This window comes from Blennius ocellaris (genome assembly GCF_963422515.1).
Source record: "Blennius ocellaris genome assembly, chromosome: 20".
NCBI classification, from domain to species: domain Eukaryota; kingdom Metazoa; phylum Chordata; class Actinopteri; order Blenniiformes; family Blenniidae; genus Blennius; species Blennius ocellaris.
Window position 1 is genome coordinate 14103403 of NC_137669.1, and position 27086 is coordinate 14130488.

General features: G+C 44.5%; 2 protein-coding genes across 2 annotated transcripts; one reads left to right on the forward strand and one right to left on the reverse strand.

Annotated features, from left to right (window-relative positions):
* The first annotated feature begins 12074 nt into the window (after positions 1–12074).
* hey1 (hes-related family bHLH transcription factor with YRPW motif 1) lies at positions 12075–14710 on the forward strand. Its single transcript, XM_080516250.1, has 5 exons — positions 12075–12218; positions 12343–12418; positions 12510–12593; positions 12711–12792; positions 12931–14710. Exons 1-5 carry the CDS (start codon positions 12133–12135, stop codon positions 13632–13634), a joined length of 1032 nt encoding a protein of 343 aa, XP_080372376.1. The 5' UTR covers positions 12075–12132; the 3' UTR covers positions 13635–14710.
* A 3574-nt stretch (positions 14711–18284) lies between these two features.
* stmn2b (stathmin 2b) lies at positions 18285–27027 on the reverse strand (the record flags this gene model as incomplete). Its single annotated transcript, XM_080515689.1, has 5 exons — positions 18285–18407; positions 20095–20286; positions 21121–21293; positions 21397–21492; positions 27009–27027. 5 exons carry the CDS (start codon positions 27025–27027, stop codon positions 18348–18350), a joined length of 540 nt encoding a protein of 179 aa, XP_080371815.1. The 3' UTR covers positions 18285–18347.
* Positions 27028–27086: the final 59 nt, after the last annotated feature.

A 27086-nucleotide genomic window follows, 5' to 3' on the forward strand; every position in this document is an offset into this window, starting at 1 on the left:
TTCACATTATTTAAAAAAAAAAAAAACTATATTGCTATGCTACATACTTTGTCACTTCTCGTAGACTTAATGTGTCTCAATAACTGAGGTCAAAATCTTGATTTATAATTAATTATTGCAATGACAAATCATCAGTGGAGCAAAACTAGCCTGTGTCACACTAGGCTTTTGTGCAAAAAGTGATGAATTAAAATAAGAAAAAGGTGGACCTTAAAGGACGATTGTAATATTTTGTATATCTAAAATTCAATTATCTGTATAGAACGACTCACTCGTTTTATTATGATGCAACCCAACAGACGTCATCAATTTTTTTTCACGCCACTTTGCTTGGGTTTTGAACAACAATTTATTGTTATAATCAGCTGATAAAGTGGATTTAATTGAGTTAGATGTGTTGTGACCTTTGACTCTCTCACATTTGTGACCAGACTGAACGGATAAGAGCTGGTCTTCATTCTTTTCGTAATATATTTGTTTCTTTCCCTTCTATACTTCTGAATTGGGTGAGATGGCTGGTGTTTAGTCTGCACCCTTTACATGGAACATCTGCATGCACCTCAGCCATATTCTGATTTACCGTCATTAGTGTAACTGCAGCTCTACTGAATAATAGATTTTCAATCCCCGCGGGACTTTTCTGGTGAGATAACCAGCTTCTATCCCCATCCTTCACTTCACAACACCCTTGATATCAATTCCGTGAGACGTTTCTGGCATCGCTTCAAAAATATGGAAATTTTTATTTTTTTTTATTTTTTTTTACTGGATTCTCCACAAATATTGTTTCTTTCATTTAAGCAGACCTCAAGGAATTTCTGCACGGGGTGGTGCCACATTTTCACGCTGGCCCCATGTACAGCGACGGGATCAGACATCACAAGTCCCAACTAATAGATGTGATTGTTTCAAAATGTCGAACACAAAGCCTCCGAGAGCGAGCAGACAGACAAAAGAGCTCCCGAGATCCCTCTGTGATTGAATAAGCACAAGGAGGGATTGGTTTTGTAGCTGCCATAACAAGCCTGCAGATATGACTGAAGTGGTCGCATCTAAATAGGCCGAGCAGACAGACAGCGGAGGCTTGGCCTGAGAGAGCGCTCTAAGAAGAATAGCAGATGCCGGAGATGAAAGAGCGGCCGTGCTTTCACTGGAGGGGTCTGGCTCACAGACGCACTGGCAAAAACAACCTCTCTGCATGTGGCTCGCGGCCTTTAGCATGCACGGTTTCCCTTTCAGATGTATCTTGAACAGAGCTTTTTGATTGGATTAGACAACATGTCCACTCCGCGGAGGCATCAGAGCGGCAGGACGGAGTTTCCACACATTCAGAGGAGGAGTTGAGATACTTTGGAGAAATGCTGATTAAACAAGCCAACCCATTGCACAATGGTTTCTTTTTTTTCTTTCTTTTTTCTTTTTTTTAATTCTTCAATCGTATCGCTTTATGTTTTTCACGCCAGCTGTGACGCAGATGTTCAAATGTAGATTGAACACACGGCAGGACTTTGCATCAGTTTTGGCTTTGAAGTTGGAAATGGAAAAAAAAAAAATCTGAATTTGAAATATGCTGCGAGCCCCAGTTTTATTATATTCACCGCCATAGTCATCAAATGTTTCACATTCTGTCATTACCAAGCCATATTTTACTTTTTCCACATTTTATTCAAATTACTTCCAACCAACAGTGCATGTGTTCAATTAATCTCTTGAACGAAATGCAAAGTCTGTGTTTTTTTTTCCGTCTGTATATTCTTGATGCTCGTCGGCAAAAGGAGCAGCAACGGTGCTGTTGGCGAAAGGCGCCGGCCTCCGCTGGCAAAGAAACCACCTCTGTTTGCCGTGCAGCGTCTCAGCAGAGTCTTGCGTTGTCGTCTCTTATTGTGCGACTTCTTTATTAAAGCAGCATGAGTTATTTGGCCGCTCTGTAAACAAATGCACCAGTGGCTGCTCTCGTCATTAACGCCTCGTGGCCTTTCCGTGTAAAGTCAGCATTGTTTTCTATGCCCGTGCGTGTCGCCTTACTTTAATTGCTCCAGCTTCCTCCCACAGTTCAAACATGTGTGTGTGTGTGTGTGTGTGTGTGTGTGTGTGTGTGTGTGTGTGTGTGTGTGTGTGTGTGTGTGTGTGTGTGTGTGTGTGTGTGTGTGTGTGTGTGTGTGTGTGTGTGTGTGTGTGTGTCATTCTGAGCAACAGGAGTTTGTGTGACTCCACTGTGAATGGATGCATTTATTGCTCCTCCTTTGCATCAAGTGTCTCTGGATTTTTTTTTTTCCATCGACAGATATAAGAAAATCTACCTCAGATGCTGGGCGTCTTCATACAGTTTCCATTTCATTACAAAAAAAAAAAAAAAAAAAAACTCTTGTCAGACCACAGTAGTGATTGAAACTGACTAAACACCTCACAACAACAGCAGACAGTTTTACTTTTTGAAGCACAATTTAAAACTATACCTGAAACTTGCACTGAACACATGAAGCATATTTACAAGAGAATAGAAGGTTTTCATCTGTGCAAAAAAAATAATTTCAAAGTCCTGTGGTCATATTCTTAGGCCTCACATATCGACACTATTTTACAGTGTACTAGAACGGTATTTTATGGGACATATTTCCTTTCCAGAGGTGCGTGAAATGACCGAGCTTTGATCTCCGAGCCTCACAAAGGAAACTGTGTTCTCCAGAGATGTTTTATCTGGTGCTGGGCAAACTTCAAACGTTTCTTTGATCAATTTATTCTTCATCACATCGTACAATAATTTCGATAAACATCTGTTTACAAAATCTTGAGTTTAAGACTTTATTTTTCCAACTATTTCAGTCAACATCTGCCATTTTTACATAGTTCCCTGTTTAAAAAAGTATCACTGTGAGCACGAATCAAACCGAAATCAATTTTTGTAAAGGTTTTTTTTTTTTTTTTGTTCACACCCATGAGTTTGAACACAGATTGTCTCTCTAACCAGGAGGGACATTTGTTTACATCTTGTTTTCCAGCTGAGTGTGATGTGAGAATTTTTTTTAAAACGACGTCATTAATGTCAAAAGCAATTAAATTCAGAGTGAGCTGCGAAATTCAAATTGTAAAATCCAAAAGTAAAAGTTTCGGTTTTAAATGGATTAAAAGGAACTCCGATGAAAAAAAGTTTGGAAATTTCTGATGAAATCATTGAGTCAAAGATGTAACTGTGAACTTCACTAAAATCTCTATGGCATACTGACTTTACGTACAATAAAGGATTGACTCTGACGAGAGCCAATTTCTTCATTTACTAAAATCTTCTTTGGCTGTTGGAATTGAACAATGTCCTGCTGCTTTCAGCTTTTCGAGCACAAAGAAAAAGCAGATTTTTAACATGTATGTGTTTCCCTTCGCCAGAGTCTTGGTCTTCATTTCCGCTGCTTCCAGGCGGACAGGGAACCCTGGTGACGGCGAGGCAGGACGACCGCTGCAATCGACTGTTTCCACTGGTGTGTCTCCTGTCGCAGTCACTCTCCTCCCACACACACACACAACTACTGCACATAAATATAAATACACACCGCTGGTCCGCTCTGGAGAGATCAATTTCACAGGATCACACGGCGAGCTCTGGTTCCCAGGCGCTCCTCACGCGCTCTGCAGGCGCAGACGGTTCCTTCACACAACCTGACTCCTGACCCTCCATCATTACGAGGGTCAAAGGACCGGCAACCCCTCGCTGCAATAGAGGAGAAAGGGAGGGGAGGGGGGTCTTGCTACAGTTTCTCCCAAGACAGCAACGACGCTGAAAGGAGGCTGCTTTTGTTCTCCCCCCCTTTTTCCCGTGAAGGCCAAATGTCAAACGTTAAAACATGTTTCAACTGTTCAGGCTCGTTATCGAATTAGTGTTTAAAGATGAGTGATTAGACGTTTGCGAGCACCAGGAGTGTGTTGGCGCGCGGGCACCGTCGGCAAATGTGTGAGACCCGTGTTGTTTTTCGCCTCACATTTTAACATACCTTCCCGCCGGGGCCGAGGGAGATCATGCTGCAGCCGTATCAAAGGATCAGACGTGGAGTCGCTGTTCAGGCGCAGACCATGAAGTTCTTATGCTACTCGTGACTCCTGTCGCATGCCAGCAGGTTCTCATTTCTCTAATCTCTGCTGCCACTCTTGTCCGATATGTTCGAAAATCATGTAAGACGTCAAAACAGGGAAAAATCACTGTTTGCCAAAGGGCACAAGGCCAGTCTGAAAGTGTGACCGGGTCAAACTCAAAGCGAATAATTACCTCAAGCTGAGATGAAAGTTAAAGAACTGCCTTTGTTCTCCCTGACTTTCGCTCTTTTTCTCACTCCGTCCTCTCACACTGACCACCCACCAGGAGTTTCACTAACTCCAGACATGAGTCACACCCAAGCCGCTCCGCTTCCCGTCTCACCTCCAGACTGCCAGAGTCAGACGGCCCCGACCGCGACCAGCAGGTACTTTCAGATTTGACTTGACGGGATGCGACAAATGGGAGCCGAACACCAAGTCCTTGCGTCTCATCCGCCTGTTGAATTTAGATATCAAATGTACCAGACTGAGGATTAGACGACCATTTAGAAGATCAGAGAGCTGCAGATGAAGGGGTGCGTTAAGGTTGTCTGCAGGCAAAAGAAGCAGACGTGATGCTTGAAACATATGTTCGTGGACTGTGCCGTCTGGCTGCAGGTGCGTCAAAGCCTCCACATCCTGACTCAAGTATAACCCAGTCCGGCCAAGACTATTAATTCATCACGCAGGAAGTAGTACGATGGTCAACCGACAGAAAATACATCCGTCAAACAAAGAAATAATAGTCATATGTTGTATATTGGGGTGTTAAAAGTCACGTTTTTCAAAACAGCTCACATCTGTGGTCAACTTATAGATAATGAATCTCTTCTAGAGTTTGTTAACTTTCTTTCCTAACTTTTGACCAGAAGTCTTCATTCACTTCAGTCCCAGCAGACACAATCTTTTTTTGACAAGCTGCATGTAAGATTTTTGCAACATTCAACACCTCAAATAGACTTTTCTCGAAAATTATACATTTTACTCCTGCAACTTCTAAATGTATTGATATCACTTCAATTAAAATGAGCTTCACCTCCAGTGTGCTTTGTCTTTTTACTTGAAGTTCGGTGGGTACAAGATGCTGTATGAGTTGATCTTTCACTGCAGAGATACTTTCAGAAATGAGCCAGCAGATGACCTGTTGTACCAGCGGCTGCTGCACATCATAAAACAAATGTATAACCAAGAACTGGATCTGGATATCAGTTTGGACTCCATAATTAAGATATTTGTATCACATTATATTTCTTGTCTTCGAGGAGCCTCAGAATAATGACAAAAAGAGAAAACCCACTTAAATTTGAAGTGCAGCGGGGTCTTAAGCTGTCATTGAGGCAGTGTTCGGGCCCGGATGTGTGAATGACAGACAGACAGGGGGAGGGACCTCAGACACTTCCCATGGGAAGACGAGACAGAGATGAGTGTCAGTGGGTCAACTCTGACACATCCTCCACTTCCTCAATACGCGGAGTGAATGACGCGACCTGCGCGAAGACGATGTGCGACGGGGAAAAGAATACGAGTCAAGAGAGGTGACGGGGAGCACCCAGTCAACAAAACTCACGGGGGATCAAACGGTGACTGACAAGGGCCAACAATGAGGCCACGTCCGACTCCCCCTCCACCCACCCGCCCGCCCCCACCCTCCTGAAGGACAATGCTCGGGTGTCACACATACACAACCCTCACCCCTGCCTCACAAACAGCCCACCCTAAGACACTCGCATTCATAAACAATGTCTCTCTCCGGCTCTCAGCCCCTCTCCCTCCGAGGGACAATGGTCGGGTGTCACACATGTCTGGAGCAGAATTAGCCGCCGCTTCCTCTCCCTGTCAGTGGAAACAAAGTTAGCCTTCCTCAGAGCTCCACACAACTCTATTTATAAACAATAACAAGGCTCACCCTCCGCAGGGTTTCACCAGAGAGCCGCCGGACGCATTGTTCGGAGCGGATGAACATCTGTCTGCGGCGAACCTGCAGACGCCGCGGCTCTCGGCGTCTGATATGACTCAGTCAGGGTCACACCTTTTAACTGCCGCGCTCTACTTTTTCCTGACTATTTCATTTGGAGGCCTTCTTTAATCTTTGATCCGAGTCAAACGAAAGCGAACCCCCGACTCATTTTTAACTTCTTTGGATGAAAAACTAAATGTTGGGTTTCATCGTGTGCTAACTGTGCATTCCATCTCTGCTGAGTCAGAATAAATAAAGCAAAACACATGCAGTCCAGTGATTGTCACAAAAAGAACTCTCCCTTTGAAAAGGCTGAATTATTATAATGTGTTTTAATCCTCTACTGGAAATTTATCATTAACACAACTTTCCCTTCTCCCACCACACACACGCCTTCACAGAAGTAGAAGGAGTATATGTAGATATATATACCTAGACTTTCACCTGAGGCAGTGTGACTGTCAACAACAGCTTCGGTACCTTTTTTAAAGTTGTCTTGTCTCCAGCTATAGACAAAGCAACTCCGAGAGGAAAGTTCCCAGGGAAATTGTCAGCTGGTTTCGTGGCTGCAGAGTCAAAGCTGAAATTGTTTTCTCTGAGCAGATGTGACCGTTGGTTGAGATATCATCAATAATGTACACTGGTGCAGTGGTGAGCGCTCTTACCGCACAATGAGGTTTGAATCCCGAGTTGGGCTTCTTCTTCTTCTTCTTCTTCTTCTTCTTCCTCTGGACAAGTCGTCTCCAGGTCTCCCTCCAAACTGGTCTGGATGTCAAACAGATGACAATCATGTGCGTTTTGTTTGGATTAATTTTTTTTGCTTTTTACACCAACGCTGTATAGAAATAGTTTCAACATGATAAAGCTATACTTTACTTAAAACAAATACAGCTTTATCAACGTGATTCATTAGGCGCAAGCTGCTCGCCATAGTGTTTGCTGGGTCCTGTCATATTTATCTTGACACACATACAACAAAAACATTATTAAACAGAAACTCTGACAAAACATAATTACAGCTTTTGGTCGGGACATTTTTAGGCGAGTTTAAGAGATTTTTTTCAGCTCTTGGAGGGATTCAAATGAAGACAAATAACACGCCATGTAATAAAGCAATAATCCTGGAAATTAAGAACACCCTCCCCGCTTCTTCTGAAGCGGTTTTTCATTTAGGAAAAGTTCTGGTTTTTATAAACGCGGGATGATGTAAATGAAAGGGGCAACATAAAAAGATCAACGCTGTGCTGTGAAGTCCGTCATCGCTTGAGTCACACAGGATCTGAATCATCTGAACAAAAGACAAAGACGAGGTCGGCAGGTTGAAATGATAGTTTGAGTTCTGGCAGTATTATGACAGAGCAAAACTTTTTTTTTTTTTTTCCGCAAAACCAAAGAAAGAGATGATTTACTGTGCTGGAAATTGCAGTTTATCTTCATCTTTCACTATTGTGGACAGTTTGACTCATCTTCTACTATCCTATGGTTGGCAGTTCGAGTCCCGTCTCACCCTTGACCATAAGCTGAAATGTTCTTGGGCCAAAACATTGAACCCTGAGCTTCTCCTCAATGTGTGTCAGCATCTTGCATTGAAGTTGCCCAGAGGACGATTGTTGGACGACACTGCGCCATCTGCAAGTCACAGGGAACATCGGGAACTATTTAGCATTAGCAGTTAATGTTTAGCGCGACTTTGTTTTGCTAAGGAGTAACTGGGAGTTCCTGAATGCGACATCAACATCGTTTATCAACGTCAGTCTGTCAACATTGCGGTCCAGCTTGATTTACGCGTTTCCCTGAAGCCGCGTCGAGCCATGTAAACCCTCTGCAGGAAGTCCCACCGAAACAAATCGATGCTAAACACCTGATGACATGTGGACCGCTGAGTGATTATATTGAGACCCAGTGATTACACTTAAAGCAAAAAACAAAAACAAAAAAAAAACCGGTGGACCATGTACAGCACCTAGATCAATTTATTAGTAAAGCACTTGTACTGCTAAAAATGATCTTGACACGTATATATTTAGGATTCAGGAGGAAACTTCCAGTCCAACTCAAAATTAATGTTCTTCCATTTCAGCTGAACCCCAAAACCATGTGAATCAATATTTGGTGTCTGGGACTTAACGGCGGCAGGGAGCGAAAATTAAATCTTACTGCAACAGTAGAGCTCTGCGGACAGGAAAAACAGAGTGAGGCAATGATTGAAGGCCCGGAGTCAGAGGAAAATATGTGAAAACAGGAAATTGGACATGAAAGAGAAAGGAGATATTAATAAGAGACAGCGGGACCAGTGGAGGTGAACTGTAACCGAGCTTTGGCCCCGAGTTTGATTCGATTTGGTGGCCTGATTCACAGGGGGGAGACGACGAGGAGGAAGGGGTGGTGGAGGAGGCGGAGGGTGGGGATTTGATGATGTGGTGTCGCGGGCCCTCACCTTCAAAGGGCGGCCCCTGAAAGGCCCTACTAATCACAACATGTGATGAGACCGGTAGAACAAAGACAGCCGGGCAGAAAATAACAGCGTGGGAACTCTGGGTGAACTTGAAATACAACAAGAGGGCTCACCCCCACCCACCTCATCCTCCTCCCGCCCCCACCCCGAGGGTTACACACACACACACGCACACACGCACACACACACACACACACAGTCAGAAACTAATGTGGACGCACACCTGTGTTTATTGTGACAAAGGCCTCAGGTTGCATGAACTCATGTGTGTGAAAGCAACTCCCCACACACACACATAAACACACACACACACACACACACAAACATGACGCTCGGCCATAAGCGATCACCTCCATGAACGCTGGAGTGCATCTGTGTCTGTCCCGCTCTGAGCGTAGCCTTGTGCAACAACAATAAGATGAAAACAGCCCTAAGTGCTTCCTCTCATTCATATAAACCAAACAAGGCAGGCTCCTCGCTCTGTGATGACTATCACGCCTTCGCTTGCTTTCAGCCCCCACTGATAAGGATCGCCATATAACTCTGCGTGCGTACGTGCGTGTGTGTGTGTGTGTGTGTATGTGTGTGTGTGTGTGTGTGTGAAGGTCAGTAAATTTAATAGTGTTTTCTATTTATCTTCATTAGCATAAGATTAAAAGCGTCTCAGAGGAAAAATCTGTCTCCCCTAAACAGAAGTGCGCTGGACTGATGCATTACTCCACTGCGCTGGTGTCTAATGGCTTCAGGTTTTATGTTTCCTCCATACAGGCGTATTTCTTGTTGCCGCCTGCTGCAGATATTTCACATGAGGCATAGTCTATAAAAAATGGTCTTTAGTGACATTTTGAGTTCATCTTTTCTGCTACTTTGGGTGAAATCTCAGTAAGTTTCAGTATGGACGATGTCAACACTTTTTGGGGGGTTTTGTGAAGTTTCACAATGTTTTAAGATTACCTTAAATGTGTGATATAAACAAAGTTAGACTAATGTTGTTCCACTAGTTGGTGAGTTTTCAGTGCTAATAGAAAGAGAGAAAAAATGTGCTTGTTAAACTTCATCATTTCAGTCAAAGAAATATTGAGGTTGTCGAGTTTTGGTTTTTTTTTAAAAATCAAACCACACAAAATATCCTACTAGTTCAAATTGAGAATTCCTAAGAATATTCTAAGATTATAGAATATCAATATTCTATTGAGTGTTTTTAATGTTGGAGTTTGTACTAATACTTGTGCTGTTGTTTTACGTAGACGCACATTTTACGGGGTGACATTTAGTATGAGTGGTGCAATATTTTATTATTATGCACCAATATGTAAGTTGTACTAACCCTGCTGATGGAACTTGAAGCTGCATATAATTGTACATATTCCACTTGGTTCCACAATATTCAACATTGTTTTAAATAAACACCAAATATATTCTGTGGAGCATAATCATGATTTTGAGCCTAATATACAGTTGAAGGACAAAATAAAGTCCACTTTCCTTTTCGCAAGTTATTGATCTTGTCCAGGCTGGACATGCGCTTGTGTCTAATACCGTAACAACACAATGTTTTATGATGTTGACCAAAAACAAAAAATAGAGTTGTTATTAGTTGATCCTATTAAAAGGTATTTGAATGTGAAACCAGGGATCAAACCCAGCAGGAGACTGTTGTGGTAACATGAGTCCTCCATGTATACAAACAGTCTGAGGACGGGACTTGGGAGTGTGGCCATGATGATGATGATGATGATGATGATAAGATGATAAAGGGGGACTGCTTTGGTTGCGTTATGGAGTGTCATGTCCTGTTGGAAGAATCTTTGAGGTGCACGAGGTCTCTCTGCGGGGTGAGATTAGACTCGGTGGCTTCCTCTGCCTCCGTCCCCTGCCTCCGTCCTCTGCCTCCGTCCCTGCCTCCGTCGCTGCTCCCCGGGCTGAGTTAGTATTGGATTACAGGTTCACACGCTCGCTCGCAGACCGCCCGTCGCCCCGACCAATTGCTCCATTCATTCCAGCGCCGGAGACGGCCGCCGGCCTCTGATTGGTTATCAGCGCCGGTTAGGGAACTTTCCCACGGCCAGCGCGTGCTGACAGCCGGCCAGCCACTCCTCATCACCACCGGGACACACACGAGAGGGGGTGGGGGGTGGGGTTGGGGGTGTGGGGGGGGGGGCGGGGGGGAGCAGTCACGGACCGAAAGACCATTGGACCGCTGTCAAAGTTTGTCCAAAGATCCTCTATGGTGGAGGATCAATCACTCCCAACGTCAAGTGTCATTTTAAAAGAACAAAAACAAAAGCTCGAACTTTGCAGTGAAAGAACAATATGCACAGTGATGGGGGGAGAAAGAGGAAATAAAAAGGAGGAATTAACATAAAAAACTATGAAAGAAGAAAATACAATCTTTTAAAAAAGTTCAGACTTTTCCCTCTTTCTGCCTTCAGTCACAGAACTTTGACCTTTTTCTTCAAAGTTTTATCGCCACTGAAGGCCAATCGCTGAGAAAAAAAAGTCGGGATTCTTAGATTAGTGTTCCCTCATCCTCTTCTCTTACAAACATCAGTTGATATTACTAAGTTTTGTGAATGAAACCTGTAAGAGCAAATGAGTTATCAAACAAAACACCATACAAAACAACACATAAGGACTACATGTCGGAAAATGAGTTGGAGGAAATTCTACTTATTAAAGTTATTATTATCTTCAGAGATAATAATAACTGGGCTTAGCTTTCATGTGCGATTGACATGATGCGTGATGTGTGATTGTGTATAATATCTAAGTTATATATTTTTTTTAAATATATATAATAATATATGTAATGTTTATTAGTTAATGTTTTTGCCTTTGGGGAGGTGGGCGTGTTTGAAATGTTGCTCAAACAATTTCTATTCTATTCTATTCCATCATACATTCTTGTATTATTAACCATTCTTATAACAAAATTCATACATATTCCATCATTATAAAACATGTGAGGTAAGTGAATGATGTTGATGCAAGGTTGTGATTAGAACCTTCATATCATAGGTTTGATTCATTTCTGTGCAGTTTGCATGTTCTTTTTGTGTATGTGTGCTACATAATCTCCTTATTGACAACTCAATGAAATCATCAACAAACCAGATGCACATTTTTAATGTCTTTAAAAGAAAAAAATAACAACAAAGGAAACCTTTACACTTTCTAGGTGTTTGGATCCAGTCTTCTTAGAGAATGTTTTTTTTTTTCTTAGTCAAAGGTTGGAATAAAATATATAATCCCTGCTTATTGAAGCTAAAGTTTGTTTGACATTTAACAACTGTGTCTGAGCGGCTTATGACAAATATATATTGCTCCAAAAAAAAAATCATTATTATTATTATTTTTATTTTTCACTTCATTGAACATTTCCTTAGCCCTAAACAGTGACAGAGTGGGACGTCTGTCGTGTTTCCTCCCTCTCAGGTTGGTCAAAGCGCACCGAAATGCGTTTGGGCCAACTGCGCTGTCAGTCAAGCCAAACGGCGCTCTGTGATTGGCTGCTCGCGGCCCAGGCCCCGCCCCCTCCGGCCGGTTCCAGGGTTGAAATGACACCGTGGGAAAGCTGCGCGCTTCAAACGGAGGCGCTGCGGGCGAAACCTGGACGGACGCACGACCGAGCGGCTACTGTTGGACACCAGGAGACACCATGAAGAGAAACCACGACTTTAGCTCGTCGGACAGCGAGCTGGACGAGAACATCGAGGTGGAGAAAGAGAGCGCGGACGAGAATGGGTGAGTGACGCCAGTAAAGTGTATTTCCACACGATTTAGGCAGATTTCCAAAGTTTGTTTTTTTTTATTCATCATTTATCTCGCGGCTACTGGCTCACCCTCCCTCTGTTGGATCTCTTTGAAGGAACATGAGCTCTCCTCTCGGCTCCATGTCTCCAACGACATCAACTCAGGTGCAGGCGAGGAAAAGACGTCGAGGAGTAAGTTACTATTCATGGAGGCTCCTGTTTGCGTCGTCTTTTTTTTTTTTTTTAAACAGTTTCCCTAATAACTTGATATCTTTTTCCTCAGATCATTGAGAAACGGCGCCGGGACAGAATTAACAACAGCCTCAGTGAACTCCGCAGGCTCGTCCCCAGCGCCTATGAGAAGCAGGTAAAAAAAAAAAAAAAAAAAAAAAAAAACTTCTCTCAACAACCATTATGATCATTTAAAGCTCTCCTGGCTGGTTTGTATTGATCGGCTCTTCTTTGTTTTCCCATCACAATGAAGGGTTCAGCCAAACTGGAGAAAGCAGAGATTTTACAAATGACAGTGGATCATCTGAAGATGCTTCATGCTGCTGGAGGCAAAGGTTTGTCTGTTTTTTATTTAATGTTTTCATGTATGATTAAAACAGATATATTAAAAAAACTAAAAAACTAAAAAAACAAGAAATGTTCCTCCCAGAGGTGCTTTGAAAGTCTAATATTTTGTTGTCCCTTCCCCTCAGGGTACTTTGACGCTCACGCCCTGGCGATGGACTACCGAGGTTTGGGTTTCAGGGAGTGCCTGGCGGAGACGGCCCGCTACCTGAGCATCATCGAGGGTCTGGACAGCACCGACCCCCTGCGGATCCGCCTGGTCTCCCATCTGAACAACTATGCCACCCAGCGAGAGGCCCACTCCGGCCTCAGCCACCTGGCCTGGGGCTCGGCCTTCGGATCCCCCCCGGCCCACTTGACGCACCCCCTCCTCCTCCAGCACCAGCAGGGCGCGCCGCTGGCGCCCCTGCCCCGCAGCACCACCAGCAGCCCCCAGACTCCCCTCTCGTCCACTTCACCCCCTTCCTCCTCCGCCGCCGCCTCCTCTTCCTCCTCCTCCTCCGCCGCCTCCTCTTCGTCGTCTTCGTCGTCCTCGTTGGCGGCAGAGACTCACGGCCCCGGCAGGCGCAGCGGCGGCGCCACCCCCCACTCGGACCCGACCCGGGTCCCCTCCGCCGGCGGCCCCGGCCCCGCCGCCGTCCTGCACCCCGCCCTCATCCCCTCGTCCACGTCCAAGATCTCCCCTCCCCTGCTCTCCTCCCTCTCCGCGTTCCCCTTCGCCTTCAGCACCTTCCCCATCATCTCCCCCGCCACCGCCCTCAGCCCCCCCACCCAGACGTCCAGCGTGGGGAAACCCTACAGACCCTGGGGGATGGAGATAGGAGCTTTCTGACTGACACCGGCAAACTCAACGCCGTCTGCTTATAGACTCAACTCATTTCCCAGCTGAGCTGGACTCAAGGACAAGTCTTGGTTTTTTTTTACCCCCCCCCCCCACTAAGAAAGTGCTTTTTTGTTTTTTAACGATGTCGACATCAAGGATTTATCTAGAGACAATTTTGTGGTCTTGATGATGTTTATATTTTTTTGTATATTAAAACAAAAAAAAAGTGCCGAGGGGGAGACCAAGACTAAGAAGCAACCACAGTGAATTATTGTGTTGACTGATCTTTGTTCCTGCCCCCCCCTACCCCCCCCCCCCCCCCCCTTTTTTAGAAGTTTACACTCACTGAAGTCGGCCAATCAGGAATCGCTTTTCCAGATGGTCAAGCAGTCGCCGCCTGTCAAGTTCCTGGGTGAAAGTGCCCCCTCCCTTTGTTTTTCTGAGTTGTAGCACGAAATGCTGGTGCCCTGCTTACATGGAGGGTGATTGGTGGTGGGGGGGGGTGAGAGACACCCTGTTTTTTTTTTTAACAGCATTTTATGGGGTGGAATAACTGAAACCAGGTGTTTTGTTGATGAAATAGTAGGAACAGAAGTTAGCGACCAGCTTGGTTTGAATAAAACTCACCACAATTTATCAACTGCTTCAAATGCCCATATGGTTTAAGTCTGTTTCCAAAACGTGTGTTTTCCTCTCTCTCTCTAAAGTAAATTTAGACGTCATCCATCAATGCTCTCATGTGTTTTACCCGCTTTTTTTTTTCCTCATGTAAATGATGTTATGTTGGAGGTTTTTTTGTTTGATTTTTTTTCTTTTATCACATTTTCTCTGAAGGCGTTCTTCTAACTATAATGTTCTCTCATCACACCCAGCCACAGGAACACCGGGTACCACAGGGGCTCAGTCCCGGGGATACAATTGCGTCATTTCCAACTGTGTCTTCTCGCAAAAAAAAAAACCCCACTACGAGTCTGTATATTTTCAGGTTGTACAAAGCACAAAAACAAGCACTGACAAATCTCAGCTTTTCAAAAGTTGCTGCTGGTGGTAATGACAACTTCCCTGCAATAAACAAACAAAAAGAGTTCTAATAAATCACTGGCCTGTTTGTTTCAGTGTGTTTGAGCGTGTGAATGTGTCACTGTATGTGTGTTTGCATGTTGTTGTTGTTGTTGTTGTTGTTGTTGTTGTTGCCTGCGGTTGTTTGGTGTATGGGTGCGTGCGCGTGCACGGCGGTATCAGATGAGGCTGCTTGTCGCGCTCAGCAGCCCTCTTGTGTGCACAGGAAGCCATTAACAAGGAGGGGATATCCTGGACAATAGCAGCCCGCCTGGCCCCATGCGCTCCGTGGGAACGAGAGAAGGGAGAGGAGGGAAGGTTTGGAAGAGGGTGAAGAAGGAGAGGAAGAAGGAGGGATGGAGAAGGACCGGGGCTGGGGATGAAAAGAGGAGAGGGGGACGGAGAAACTGTGGGAGAGGAAGTGTGCAGTAACGAGTTTTGTCTTTTTGCCATCAGCCTCCACCAGCTGCACCTTCTGTCCTCTGCTGTGACGCACCAGACGCCCCCTCTTCTTCTTCCTCTTCTTCTTCTTCTTCTGCTTCAACAAAGCTTCTCTCTCTCTCTCTCTCTCTCTCTCCCTCTCCTCAATTCCCTCACGGTAATTCTCTCTTGCTGTTCAGGGTCCAGGTAGTGACGTGATCTTCACTTTTAACTTCAATCTCAAGGTCAGGAAGATTTCCAGTGAGTTGTCGTTTGTCTCCCCCTGGTGTCCGTCAGCGGTTTTGCTTGGTGATCGTCAGGAAAAGAAAAAGATTTTCAAAGATTGTGAATATAATAATCATCATGAATGTGTCCGCCATGGTTATTTAATAGATATTTTTATGAACTATTAATTGCTTTGATTACTTATCTGTCCTGTTGCGCTACATATTTTGTGTGAAAATAAATCCCCATGTATTTTGATGACAAAACAAGAAAATGTCTCTAAAAGAAAAATGCCTACAGCTGAATTTAAAATATAGATAGAAAACATAAAGAAAACAGTGGCAAGAGTTCAGATCTGATTTGATTGGTTTTGGTTTTTCTTGTCCTGTGACGTAGTTTGTACTTTAATTCACAGTATTTCAGGTCACCTGAGATGTGAAGCTGAGCTTAGGGAAAACCAAAGGTATATCAGGTATATTTTCAAATAGCACATCAATTCAGCTTTCAAGGCATTTTTTTCTTAATTCTTTGAAAGAAACTGCTTTCTTTAAACTCTTAGATTTTCAGTCATTGATAAATTTGATAGAGCCTGCCTCGTCAGGGCTGCTCACTCACTACCAGAGAGAGAAATCAAGAAATCCTCTCTTTTATTGAAGACTATCTGTAGAAAATGTATTCATAGATTTATTATTGATTATTGATTTATTATTGATTTTTTAAACAACGTTCCACTTGCTTCCCAACTGTAAATTTGCAACATGAACATTGTGCAATTATTTTAAATGTTACAGATGTAAATAAGAGTTTTTGCACTTTATTCACTACAAATGTTGAATGTACTCAATGTGTTGAAGCACGTTCACTGATAGTTTAAAACATAGCGCATTGTGTAAAGAAAAAGTGAAGAAACTGTTTATATGTTTTGTTATCAAGGATAAACAAATCTATTTTTGTGACTGACTTTCGTACTGTTTTTTTTAATGTAAAATTGGTTTCTTGTAGACCCAGTAATACTTTGTCACCTGGAAGCGAAGGCTGAGCAGTTTTGTGTGGAAAAAAAGAACAGCACATTTTGTAGATCTGAAAATTTGTTAAAAAAAACCCAAAACAAAACAAAGAAATTAGACTCCTGATATTGTTACTTTTCCAACTTGACTGGTGTCGCTCTGCAAAAGAAGTCACTCTCGAAGTCTGTTTCATTCACTGAACCCCAAATCTTTATTAACCACTGCTTGCTCACAAAGATATATGTGGAGAGGGGGAAACACACAAATGGACAGAGAGAGAGAGAGAGAGAGAGAGAGAGAGAGAGAGAGAGAGAGAGAGAGAAAGAGAAAGAGAGAGAGGCAGGTAGGCTATTCACCATCCGTGTTGAACTTCTGACAGTTGTTGCACACTGTGTTTAGTGTTGGTTTATATTTAACCGGATCAATAGCGCATGGCACAAACATTGGGTCCTCTACCCGCCCTTTCTGACACACACACACACACACACACACACACTCGCACATACACACACTCACACACATCTATGGGCCAACTGTGCGTGCGTGACCAACAGGCTTCAACAACCCCGGGTTACAAACTATTCGGAGACTTTAATACACTCATATACACCTTTACAGATGGCAATACTGTGTCCATGAACCATCGTTGCAGTGATGCCTGTTATGGCTTAAAAATGTTTCCCGTGCCGACCTTACAGTGGCTTTTACAGTGTCTTGGAGTGAAGTGCAATGATTCCAGGAGACAATGTTGAGCACTACTCTAGCCTTTATGGAGTGGAGAAAGCTGGGACGTTTATTCCTATTCTTCTCCCAAGATTCACAGTAGCGAGTAAAAGGTTTTTATTCTTTTTTTCTTTTTCATGTTGCACGTCAGCGTTTGCAGGTTGCACCTTAGCCTTAGCCGTGTGGTATACTACAGTAACACGTGATCTAAAGTGTGACCGGGAGTTGGTTTCCGAGGCATGTGGGAGGCTTTGCCCCGACGCCTGATGGACGGGGATGTGGCTGCCCGTGTGGAGAGCGTGTGAGTGAGTGCTTTCTACAGTAAATATGTACGTGGAGAGACGAAGAAGATGGGAGGAGGATGCGGATGAGCTCAATAAATGCTATAGTGTTCCCCTGTGGTACAGTCACTACCTACCTCACAGGAGTGGATGTGCCAGGACGGCCTGCGGGCCCCCCCCCCCCACAGGAGAAGCACCCCCCGTCCCCTCTTTCTTTACCCTCCGCCAACCGCCCCGCACGGGTCCTTCCACTAATTGGAGCGTTGGCATGAAACCGATGGAAAATCACTCTGATCCAATTGTGCTTCCAGATCTGCTGGGTCAAGTGAGAAGGTGCCCAGTAAGGGAGGGGGGGGGGGGGTGCCGGCCCTGTGAGGACGCACGCAGCCGCTGCAACACACCAGCTAGCTGGCAAACTCACAACAAACACCTACGCCTGTTACCACACAAGAGAAACCTAAGATATGAAACATCATCAGGCCGATATGAACGAAGGAAAAATAAAACTAAAATCATGAAAATGAACAGAATATTACATCCATATATATGCAAGGAGAGGAAACTTATATATATATAAAAAAAGAAAAAAATGGCACACTGCAATCAATACTTCTGCTGCTCGTATCGTACTGTATATAACAAAAAAAGAAGTATTTACAAAAAAACCACTGTCACTTGTCAATTCGATTTTTTTTACTTTTTTCTTTTCAAACAGAGCAAAAACATTCGCTTTTGGGAAAAGTGGGCTGAAAGACATTGATGTTTCTCTTGTTTGTTTGTTTGTTTGTTTGTTTGTTTGTTTGTTTCACTCATTTTTGCACATTTTTCCCACCCCGTACCCCGTTTGAGGGCGCTGTGGTAGTTTCACTGTGATATGGGGGATTGTAGTAGTAGGGGAGGGGGGATGGGGGTGGGGGGGTGGGGGGTGGGGGGGTATTAGGGTAGGGAGAGTGGTAGCGGGTGAGGAGGGGGGATGGGATGGGGGGGTGGAGCTTGTCAGAGGCTTCTCACGCTGTCACTTCTTCTTTCAACTCCTTGTTCCGGCGCACGTCCTGAGCGTGCTTCTCCTGGACGGAAACACAAACACACACATTGAGGGCGGTTTTTTGGGGGGGGTTTTCATGGCCGCCGGAGGCCCCCGGAAACAGAAAGACGACCCCCATCAGACCGAGGTGAAGAACATCACATCTCCAGATTTAAAGAACCCACAACATCTGTCGCCACTTGGACAGGCGTGTTCGGAGGTTCCTGATCCCTCGTCAGATTATCTGACGGCAGTCAGGGAGGTAAAGGGGATGTCTTTGGGGTAATGTTTAGAAAAACACGTCGAGATGATTGAAATATGTGGTGGAGGGACTCCTTTTCTGTTCACGACGACTCCATACACACCCTTTTTTAACCTTTAGAATTAATGTAGTCTTCCACGTTCAAGGCTCACGTGACTAAATTGTCACTTCGTCTTGTGAAAATGGGCCAAATAACAAAGTCAAGCAGCTCTTTTTCTTTTTCATCCACTTGTTTCAATATTTTTTCACACTTATCTTCTCAGTTACTCTCCTTGTGAGTCCCACAGTATATTGTCGAACAGATTCACTGGGCCATTATTACACCCTGCTGATTTAAAGACAGTCGCACATCATAAATTAGCTCCTTTTCCTAAAGTTGTTACTGAATAAATAAAAACACTGACGTTTGAGGAAAAAGGCCAATGATTGTCATCTTTGCAGTCAACTCACACCAGCTCCTTTTAGAGTCAGCATTTAATTAAAACGTGTTATTCTTATTTCACTGTTTCTAAATTAGACCCTGTTAGATAATCGAAAAGATCATATTTTAAACTACATCTATTACTTTTTTTTCTGATTTGTTTGGCTCTTTTCTCACAGGAGAGTTGCTTTTCTAAGAACTTGATGATTTAATACTAATTTCAAGAAAATGCAAAAAAAGGGGTTTATCAGTTGTTTTTCTGAGTGAATTTGTGCAATAACTATTTATTTAGGTCCTGGAAGTTAGAGAAGCTTGCTGGTCACCCACTGTGATAAAATCTAATGACTGAACGACTTGGTATTTTGGTGACAAGTATTTAAACAAACTGAAGCTTTGATAAATATATAATTAATGAAATATAAATGTGCAGTTTTTCCATCAAACAGTGCTGTCCTCCCGAGGTCAAGCGCAGTTACTTTTTCCCTTTCCATATCCAGCTTTAAACATATTTGAGGTTCAACAGTCACTTTAAACTACCAGTTAGTATGAATTAATCTTATTGTTCCACGTGACGACCTGGTAATCTGTCCTCAAGTATGTTTTAATGTTTCTGTGTTTACGCTTTTGCACAGACTGTTGTCACTTGTAAAAACTCAACAAAAATTGGAATTTTACATGGTATCATCAGGATTTAAATATTTCACTTCATCACAAACAAAAATATCACTGTTTCCTGAGTGAAGATGAACTAAATTCCTTCTCGGATATCGAGGCAAAACTGCTCACTTACTGCAGTGTGTCACTGTCTACTGCAGTAAAAACTGCTAGATTTAGCCTGAATGTTGATATTTAAATAGAATAATTCATACACCTGATAGTTGAATATAATTTCAAAATCATTAAATATTTTTTTGGGGGGCCATTTTTGCAAATACTTGACTTTAGCTTTGCACTTGTCTGAATCTAAAAATCAGTTCAGAAATTTGGAAAATCTGATCGTTCATACACTTCCCCTGACTGCTTTGTGTGGACGAGCTCTGCTTTCACCTTCTCCTGCAGGCGCTCCATCAGAGCAGACAGGTAAGCCATCCGGTTCTCTTCGTTCTGCTCCATCTTCAGCTGGAGCTTCTCCTCCGCCATGCGGCTGAAGTTGCTGTTCTCCTCCATCGCCTTCAGCAGCACATCCCGCTCGTGCTCCCGCTTCTCGGCCAGGGATCGGAGGACCAGCGCCTCCTGGGACTGGAGCAGGAGGAAGAGGAGAGGAAGAGGAAGGGGAGGGAAGTGAAGAGCCGGCTTTGTTGTCTGAATTCATACATGAGACGTTGTGTCTGGATGGGACACGTGGTGTCAAAGCGTCTATGGAGGAGCGTATTGATTTGGTTCATTGATTTGTTGGACGGTTGCTGGACTTGTCCGGCTGACAGGAGGGACGTTTGAATCAGTGGGATGCAGGAATGAGTCAGATTACTTTTTTTTTTTGGTCAGTTTTGCAGCTGTAAACCTGCTTGCTCATGTGGATGTGTTGGGCTTTTCTATTTTCTCTATAAAAGCACATTGGAATGACTGTAATGTATTTAAAATTTTCTTTTTTTTAATAAAAAAAAAAAGATATTTGTGGAAAGAGACTTGTGTCCTCTGCAAGTGTAACAAAATGCAATGAAATACGCTCCTCCTTTACATTAAGAGATTCACCAGTGTTCACATTTTTTGATGAGTTTCTCCAAAAATGCTGAATGTTCTGCAGTATACCACAAATTACTGGCCAGTTTGCTAAGAGTCATTTTCTCAGATCGTTATTGCAAATAAAAAGCAGCTCATCACTTGAGAAAAAAAAAAAAAAGTTTTGCAGCTGCAGTGGTCAATATGATGCAAAGTTGAGTTTTTGACATTCAAGTAATTAAAACAGAATGACACTTCGGGGAATTCCTCCCTTAATATATATATATATACATATATATATATACATATATATATATATATTATTTTTTTTATTTTTTATTTTTTTTTAAGCTTTTAAATCTAGCATCAGAAGCTTTTCATATATATATATATGAATTTTTTAAGTGTCTTTACCTTCCTTCGGTCCTCAGCTGCCTCCAGTTTCTTCTGGATGTCCTCCAGGGAGATGTCCCTCTTTGGGGGGCTGGTAACACAGTGGGCCACGTCAGACACGGGCGAGGCCGCCTTCAGGATCACCTCAAAGGCCTGGCCTGAGGCGCGCTTGTTAATGGGCTTGATGTCCAAGTCTGCGTGCATGTGTAAGAAAAAGAAAAAAACAAATCCTCAGTTTAATAATGCACTCCTCTCTGTGTGCGACAAAGAAGGAAGTCCTTCCTCATTAATACCCACCTTCAAAGTCGCCCATGATGTTCTTGCGTGTTTCCGGGTACAGACATGAGCAGATGAGGGAGAGAACTGAAATCTCCTTCATCTTCTCTTTGTAAGCTGTGGGAAGGAAAAGGGAAAACACGACATGTGAGTCACTTTGGTCTGACACAGACTTACAGATGCCGACAAACATGCGTAAAAGCGAAATATTAACCCAGTAACATACAAAAAGATGAAGCGTCATTAACCCACTTTCAGTTCGGCAGAAGGCCCTTGATGAGGGGGGGAAAAAAATTAATCCAGATTTTAGCAGAAAAATTATTCATCAAGTCCTTTAGATTATTAAAAAAAGAAAAACACTCATCAAAGGGCGTCTGCTGCGGCTAAACTGCCGGGGGTTTCTATCTATTTCGTGGCCTTTGTTTTCACCGAGCTGCAGGGAAAACATGATGGATGTGTCTTTACTTGGCCTAATTTCCCCCTGCAGCCGAGACGCTACCATCCCCACGGGATCCTCCACACGCCATTAGCTATGCATTTTATTTCAGCCTATTATTTATTAACACTGCCAGACCGACGCCCGTTCAGCAACAGAGAATAACATCGTGCTTTTCAGGTACGAGAGGACGCAGAGACTTTGCTGGAAATCTGATGAGACTTCACAACAATCTGTGTGGCTCTCGTCGGATCTGGCTTGAGCGATTGGTTGAGCTTATCGGCATAACGCAGCAACGCCACTTTCCAACGTTTGGTTCATTTATGGCTCCAAAGTTAATAACATTTGGTGAAAGCTGGCATCAAATCATTTAAACTGGCAACCTGCCCCGTGCTCAATATGACAAAGTGATGCAAAGGTCAGGCAGGGGAAAAAAAACTAACTTTGTCTCACCTTGTTTCCCCCCCCCCCCCCCCCCCTGTACTTTTGGCACCGATACTACTTTGTAATGTGAGACTCAACTTGAGCAACATTCCCTGCAGGGGGAGAGACAGAAATATCTGCAAAAACACTGCAGGATGGGAAATATTCTGCATTTGCTCTGCCCTGTCAGAGGAACGCAACCTGGTGGTGCATATTAGCATGCCAACTGTCATTGCTTGGCACAATCCATCACCGGGAGCACCGGGAGGTGGCAGGTTGACTCATTATTTGTGGAAGGCTACAGTAGCAAAGCCAGAAATTAGACTTAATGTGGAGGATAGTGGAGTTTGGTGTAGAGTATGATTGATCCAAATCCTGCTTCTCTCTCTCTCTCCCTCTCTCTCCCTTTCTCTCTCTCGCTACCCTGCAGACTGCCAGACGCCACAGTAATATGATAAACTCTCAGATGGAACTCTCACTACTCTCTGATGGCCTTGTTAACCCCTTCCCTGAGGAGGAAGTGGAAGAGAGCGAGGAGAGCACAGCAGGGGGTGATAATACGAAACTGAGGCACCCAATAAGAAAGAAGAGATGAAAAGTGGGGGGAAGGGGGGGGGGTGGTGAGGGGGAAGATGGGGGGGAGCCGATATCATTTCTTTGAGATGAAAAAGAGGAGTGGTTAAAGACAGGGAGAGGAAATGCCAGAGTGATGGATAAGGGCTAAGAACTCTTCTGATATAAACAGGCAGGATGATTAGCGAGCAGCATAGGGGAGCAGCCCCCGGCGGGACCGACGCCGCCGTTCACTGCCCCCCCCCCAGGACCGCCTCATGCAAGCAGCCAGCTCAGGTGGATTGCGCTTTAATTTGCAATTAGCCGACCGCGCCAACGCCGCTGACGAGAGGCGGCGTTGAGTGGGGGGGAGCGGGGGAGGGAGGGACACATTTGTAAGGGCTGTCACGGGCTCATTATTTGCCGTGTATGTGTCAAGACCCCCAGCAGCCATTTTGTCAAACACACAATCCCACTTGACAGCTGAGGAGTCAGACGGTTCACAATCCAGTGGAGCAGGTAATCTGGGTCAAGTGCTAATGGAGGAGATCAACAAAAGGCTCTGTGTGCAGACTTTGTTGATGTCGAAACTGAACAATTGGATCGAAATAAATAAAGAAATCATTTTCGAAATATACTGATATTGAGAGTATTTTTTCAAAAATGCTTTATTGGGGCATCAAGGGAGAGTCAACGCTCCCAAAAATGTTGAATTTTCCACTAAGTTTTACAAAAAAATGTGGTAGAGTTGCATTCATTCAAGAAGCCTGAGCTGAGATTTACTGTGACTGTATCCCAGTAAATCTAATTTCTCTCCCATTGTGGCAAAACAAACATTTATTGTGTCTTGAAACAGCTCTCCATCTCAAAGCCACATATTCCTCCAATATCCATAATCTAAAAGATATGAAGCGCTGTGGTGCGAACACATTAACGCAGCCCCTGTAGTTCTCATTCTTTTCCTGCTGTAACCACAGTAATAACACACCCATGCCCCCGTGGGCCAGACGCATAAAAATGACAAACGAGCCAAAGTGACATCCTACAGCAGAGAGCCTCCAGCAGCCGGCATCTGATCAAAGGTTTCCAACGAGTTTCAGGGCACGCCGCACTCATAAGTCAGTCTTGAAATTAGACCGAATAACGCCAGAGAGGAACGACGCCACCGCACTGCCAGTCATCCTCCTCCCGCAGCCCCAATCACACACCCCGACATCACGCCGCACTTCCTCCTCCAATCCATCAGCCAGAGAGTCGCAGATCGTCAATATCCTCCCCCGCAAGCGTCCCTCTTCCTCCATCAGCGCCTGCTGCGTCCCCGAACCTCCCGTCTCATCTGTTGCCGACGCGTGCTCCCTCTCGCTCGCATCCGGCCTTTTCCTCTCTATCGCCACACCTCTGTGATGTACTTTTAGATTACGGCACACGGGGTGCAAAACCAAACGAGAGGTACGTTGGTGATGCGCCAACAAAGCGCCTATTAAAGTCAACCCACAAAATGTGACCGTGTACCCTACGGCCCTCCTGGGCGCCGTCGGCGGCGTGGGCCAGGCCGGTACATACGGGCCCTTTACAGTCTGGACACAGCGCAGCGATATAATCCGAAAATTACGACCGTATCACAAGAGCAAAATTGCCTATTACACTAAATATTATGATACCCGGATGGTCAGGAGCACTGCAAGAGATTTAATGGAGAGGCGGTGGGCTGCGAGCAAGATGGAGCCGCACCCTGTGTCCGCACAGGATCAATGGAAAGTTTTTGGCAAAAGGAGATGGGGGGGGAAAAAAAAAAACCTGCACTTATCTAAATTATCTTGTAGTTTGGAGAAGAAGAAAAAAGATAGAACGGCTACACGTTCTGTCGAAAGGCTGCCACTCGTCATAGCTGAGAAAGAACGGCATACAATGGAATCTTGGGAATTTTTTTTTTTTTTTTAATTACTGAAAAAACTGCAAAAAGTGTTGCCTGTTGGAAATTCCTAATTTCACCCAACGTCTTTAGAAGACGCCACTGGAAGTGCACGGCAATACCGATTGATTAATGTCACACTCCTATGAGAGAAAGCTGTACTGTAAGAGTGTAGAAAAGAAAGTTAAAAGCGAATGCACATATTCAGCAGGTGATGTATGACATCATGCCTTCACCACTGGATTGATGTCACACTTCCCTTTCAGCCTGCGCTTAAGAGAAACAGTCATCTGGACCAGTAATGGGAGTGCGCTGCGCAGATCGATGTGACTCAGTGATAAATCAGGGTGAATTATGTGTCCGGGCCACTTCATGCAGATGGACCGCGACCATCAGCAGCGATACTGAAGTGAGGAGAACGCAGCAGGATCGGGAGGCGACCACTTGCTTGGTATGGACGACCACACTGCCCACGTTGCTTTGTGTTCTCGGCACAAAGGAATTGATCCACTGAATGACCACACCTAGGAAGTGACATGTATGCAAGATAAGGATCAGGAGAAGTGCTCTGGAGCCTTAATGCACCAAGGGGTGATCTGAACATATAGTCTGCCACTGCTTTCTTGTGTTGTCTCTATATAATCTATAAATGTGAAATATTTCCCCAATATTAGAAACGTGATACTAGAATATTATTCTCTGTTTCATATCGGAAGCGCAAAAGAAGTGGAATTGAGTTCCCTTGGAACGGCAGCGGCGTCTCTGTAAATAACATCAGGCCGAAATGAACTCAACGACCTGGGGAGTGCTGACTGGCACGACGGCGGGTTTTCTTCTGGAGTGTCTGCTCCGTGCCCATCCCATCCTGCCTGTCCTCAGCTCAAATCATGGAGGAAAGGAGAGAAGGAGGGGGGGCAGAGGGAGGAGGAGGAGGAGGAGGAGGAGGAGGAGGAGGTGAGGGGAATAAATACAACAGGCAGGGTTGAGTTCCTCATGTCCCACCGACACCGGGACCCTTCACCACTGCCCCCCCCCCTGCGTGTCTCCCTGTCCGTCAAGTGCTTTGTCAACCAGAAAACAAACACGCCGCTCCTTCAACTGGCCCCACATACATCACACTTTCTTTTTTTTGTGTGTACTGACACTTTATGCATGACCGCAAGTGCCTTTTGGAATATTTTCACAAGTCATGGAGTGTTTGCAATTTTTTTTTTTTGGGGGGGGGGGGGGGGGAGGGGGAGGGGGTGGAAGGTGGAGGGGGCTCACAAGTAAAGTCAGGTGTGAAATAAATGATAATATGCTACGGTGTAGAATGTAAATTCACACTGGCACAATCACAAGGCCTCCAACCTACCATGCAGTGCGATCTCACTCCGTTTCTACCCGATCCCACTAAATACTGCCCCCCCCCCACCCCCACCCCCACCCCACACTGAAGCATCCACTATTATTGAACATTATAGCACAGGGCTGCAGTCTGACTGGAGAGGACATTCATTTTCATAGCCAGTCGTAAATTCCTCCCTCGACTGCAAAGCAATTCTCCATGAGGATGCTCTTTTTTCTTCTTCTCCTCCTCCTCCTCATCCTCCTCATCATCATCATCCACCTCCTCCTCCTCCTCCTCTCTTCTGTTTCATTCACGTCCACATCTCTAACCCACTAAATAGCCCAGGCAGGCTTTCCAGCTCCATAGGATGGCCCAAATTTAAGAAGGAGATCCGTCACGGCGAGGCGTCTCTCCCCGTGGAGAGCTGCCGGCTGGCGCTGAGGGGGCCGGAGATGTTGGGTGGGGTCGCCTGCGCTGCATTATGCTGCGCGGCCGTGTGTCAGGTGCTGCATGCGGCCAGGATCGACCCCACGCTGCTGCACGAGGGTGGAGGGAAACAACCTTTCTGTGCCAGTGCTCATATCATATCCAAGAATTGTTTATTATGATTATTATTCTTTTTTAATCTTTACGCATAATGCAATAAAAAAATGCGTCATTGGTGGGAGCTGGATCTCAATCAAACCCTCATTCATCAGCTCTGATTGCGATCAAATACAAATATCAGTCAATAAATCATTAAATCCTGCTTTGATTCAACTTATTTTTTCTTTCTTTTTTTAAAAATGTGTCCTTTTTAATGAGTGACTTGCGGAGGAGTTTGGCCGCTCCCTCCCATCATCATCCCTCAGCATCCTTTTGTGCCATGGGTGTCGCCACCGACTCTCATCACCGTCAAAGCCGCTTCTTTCTTTTCTTTTCTTTCTTTCTTTTGAATCTCGCATAAATAAAATAGCAACATATAAAAGTGCGTCACTCACCGATCGCGGTTTTGGCCATGTCTGGAGTTGCGGTGGTGCCGGGGCGCGTGGACCGGAGGAGCGTGCGTCGGTTCGTGG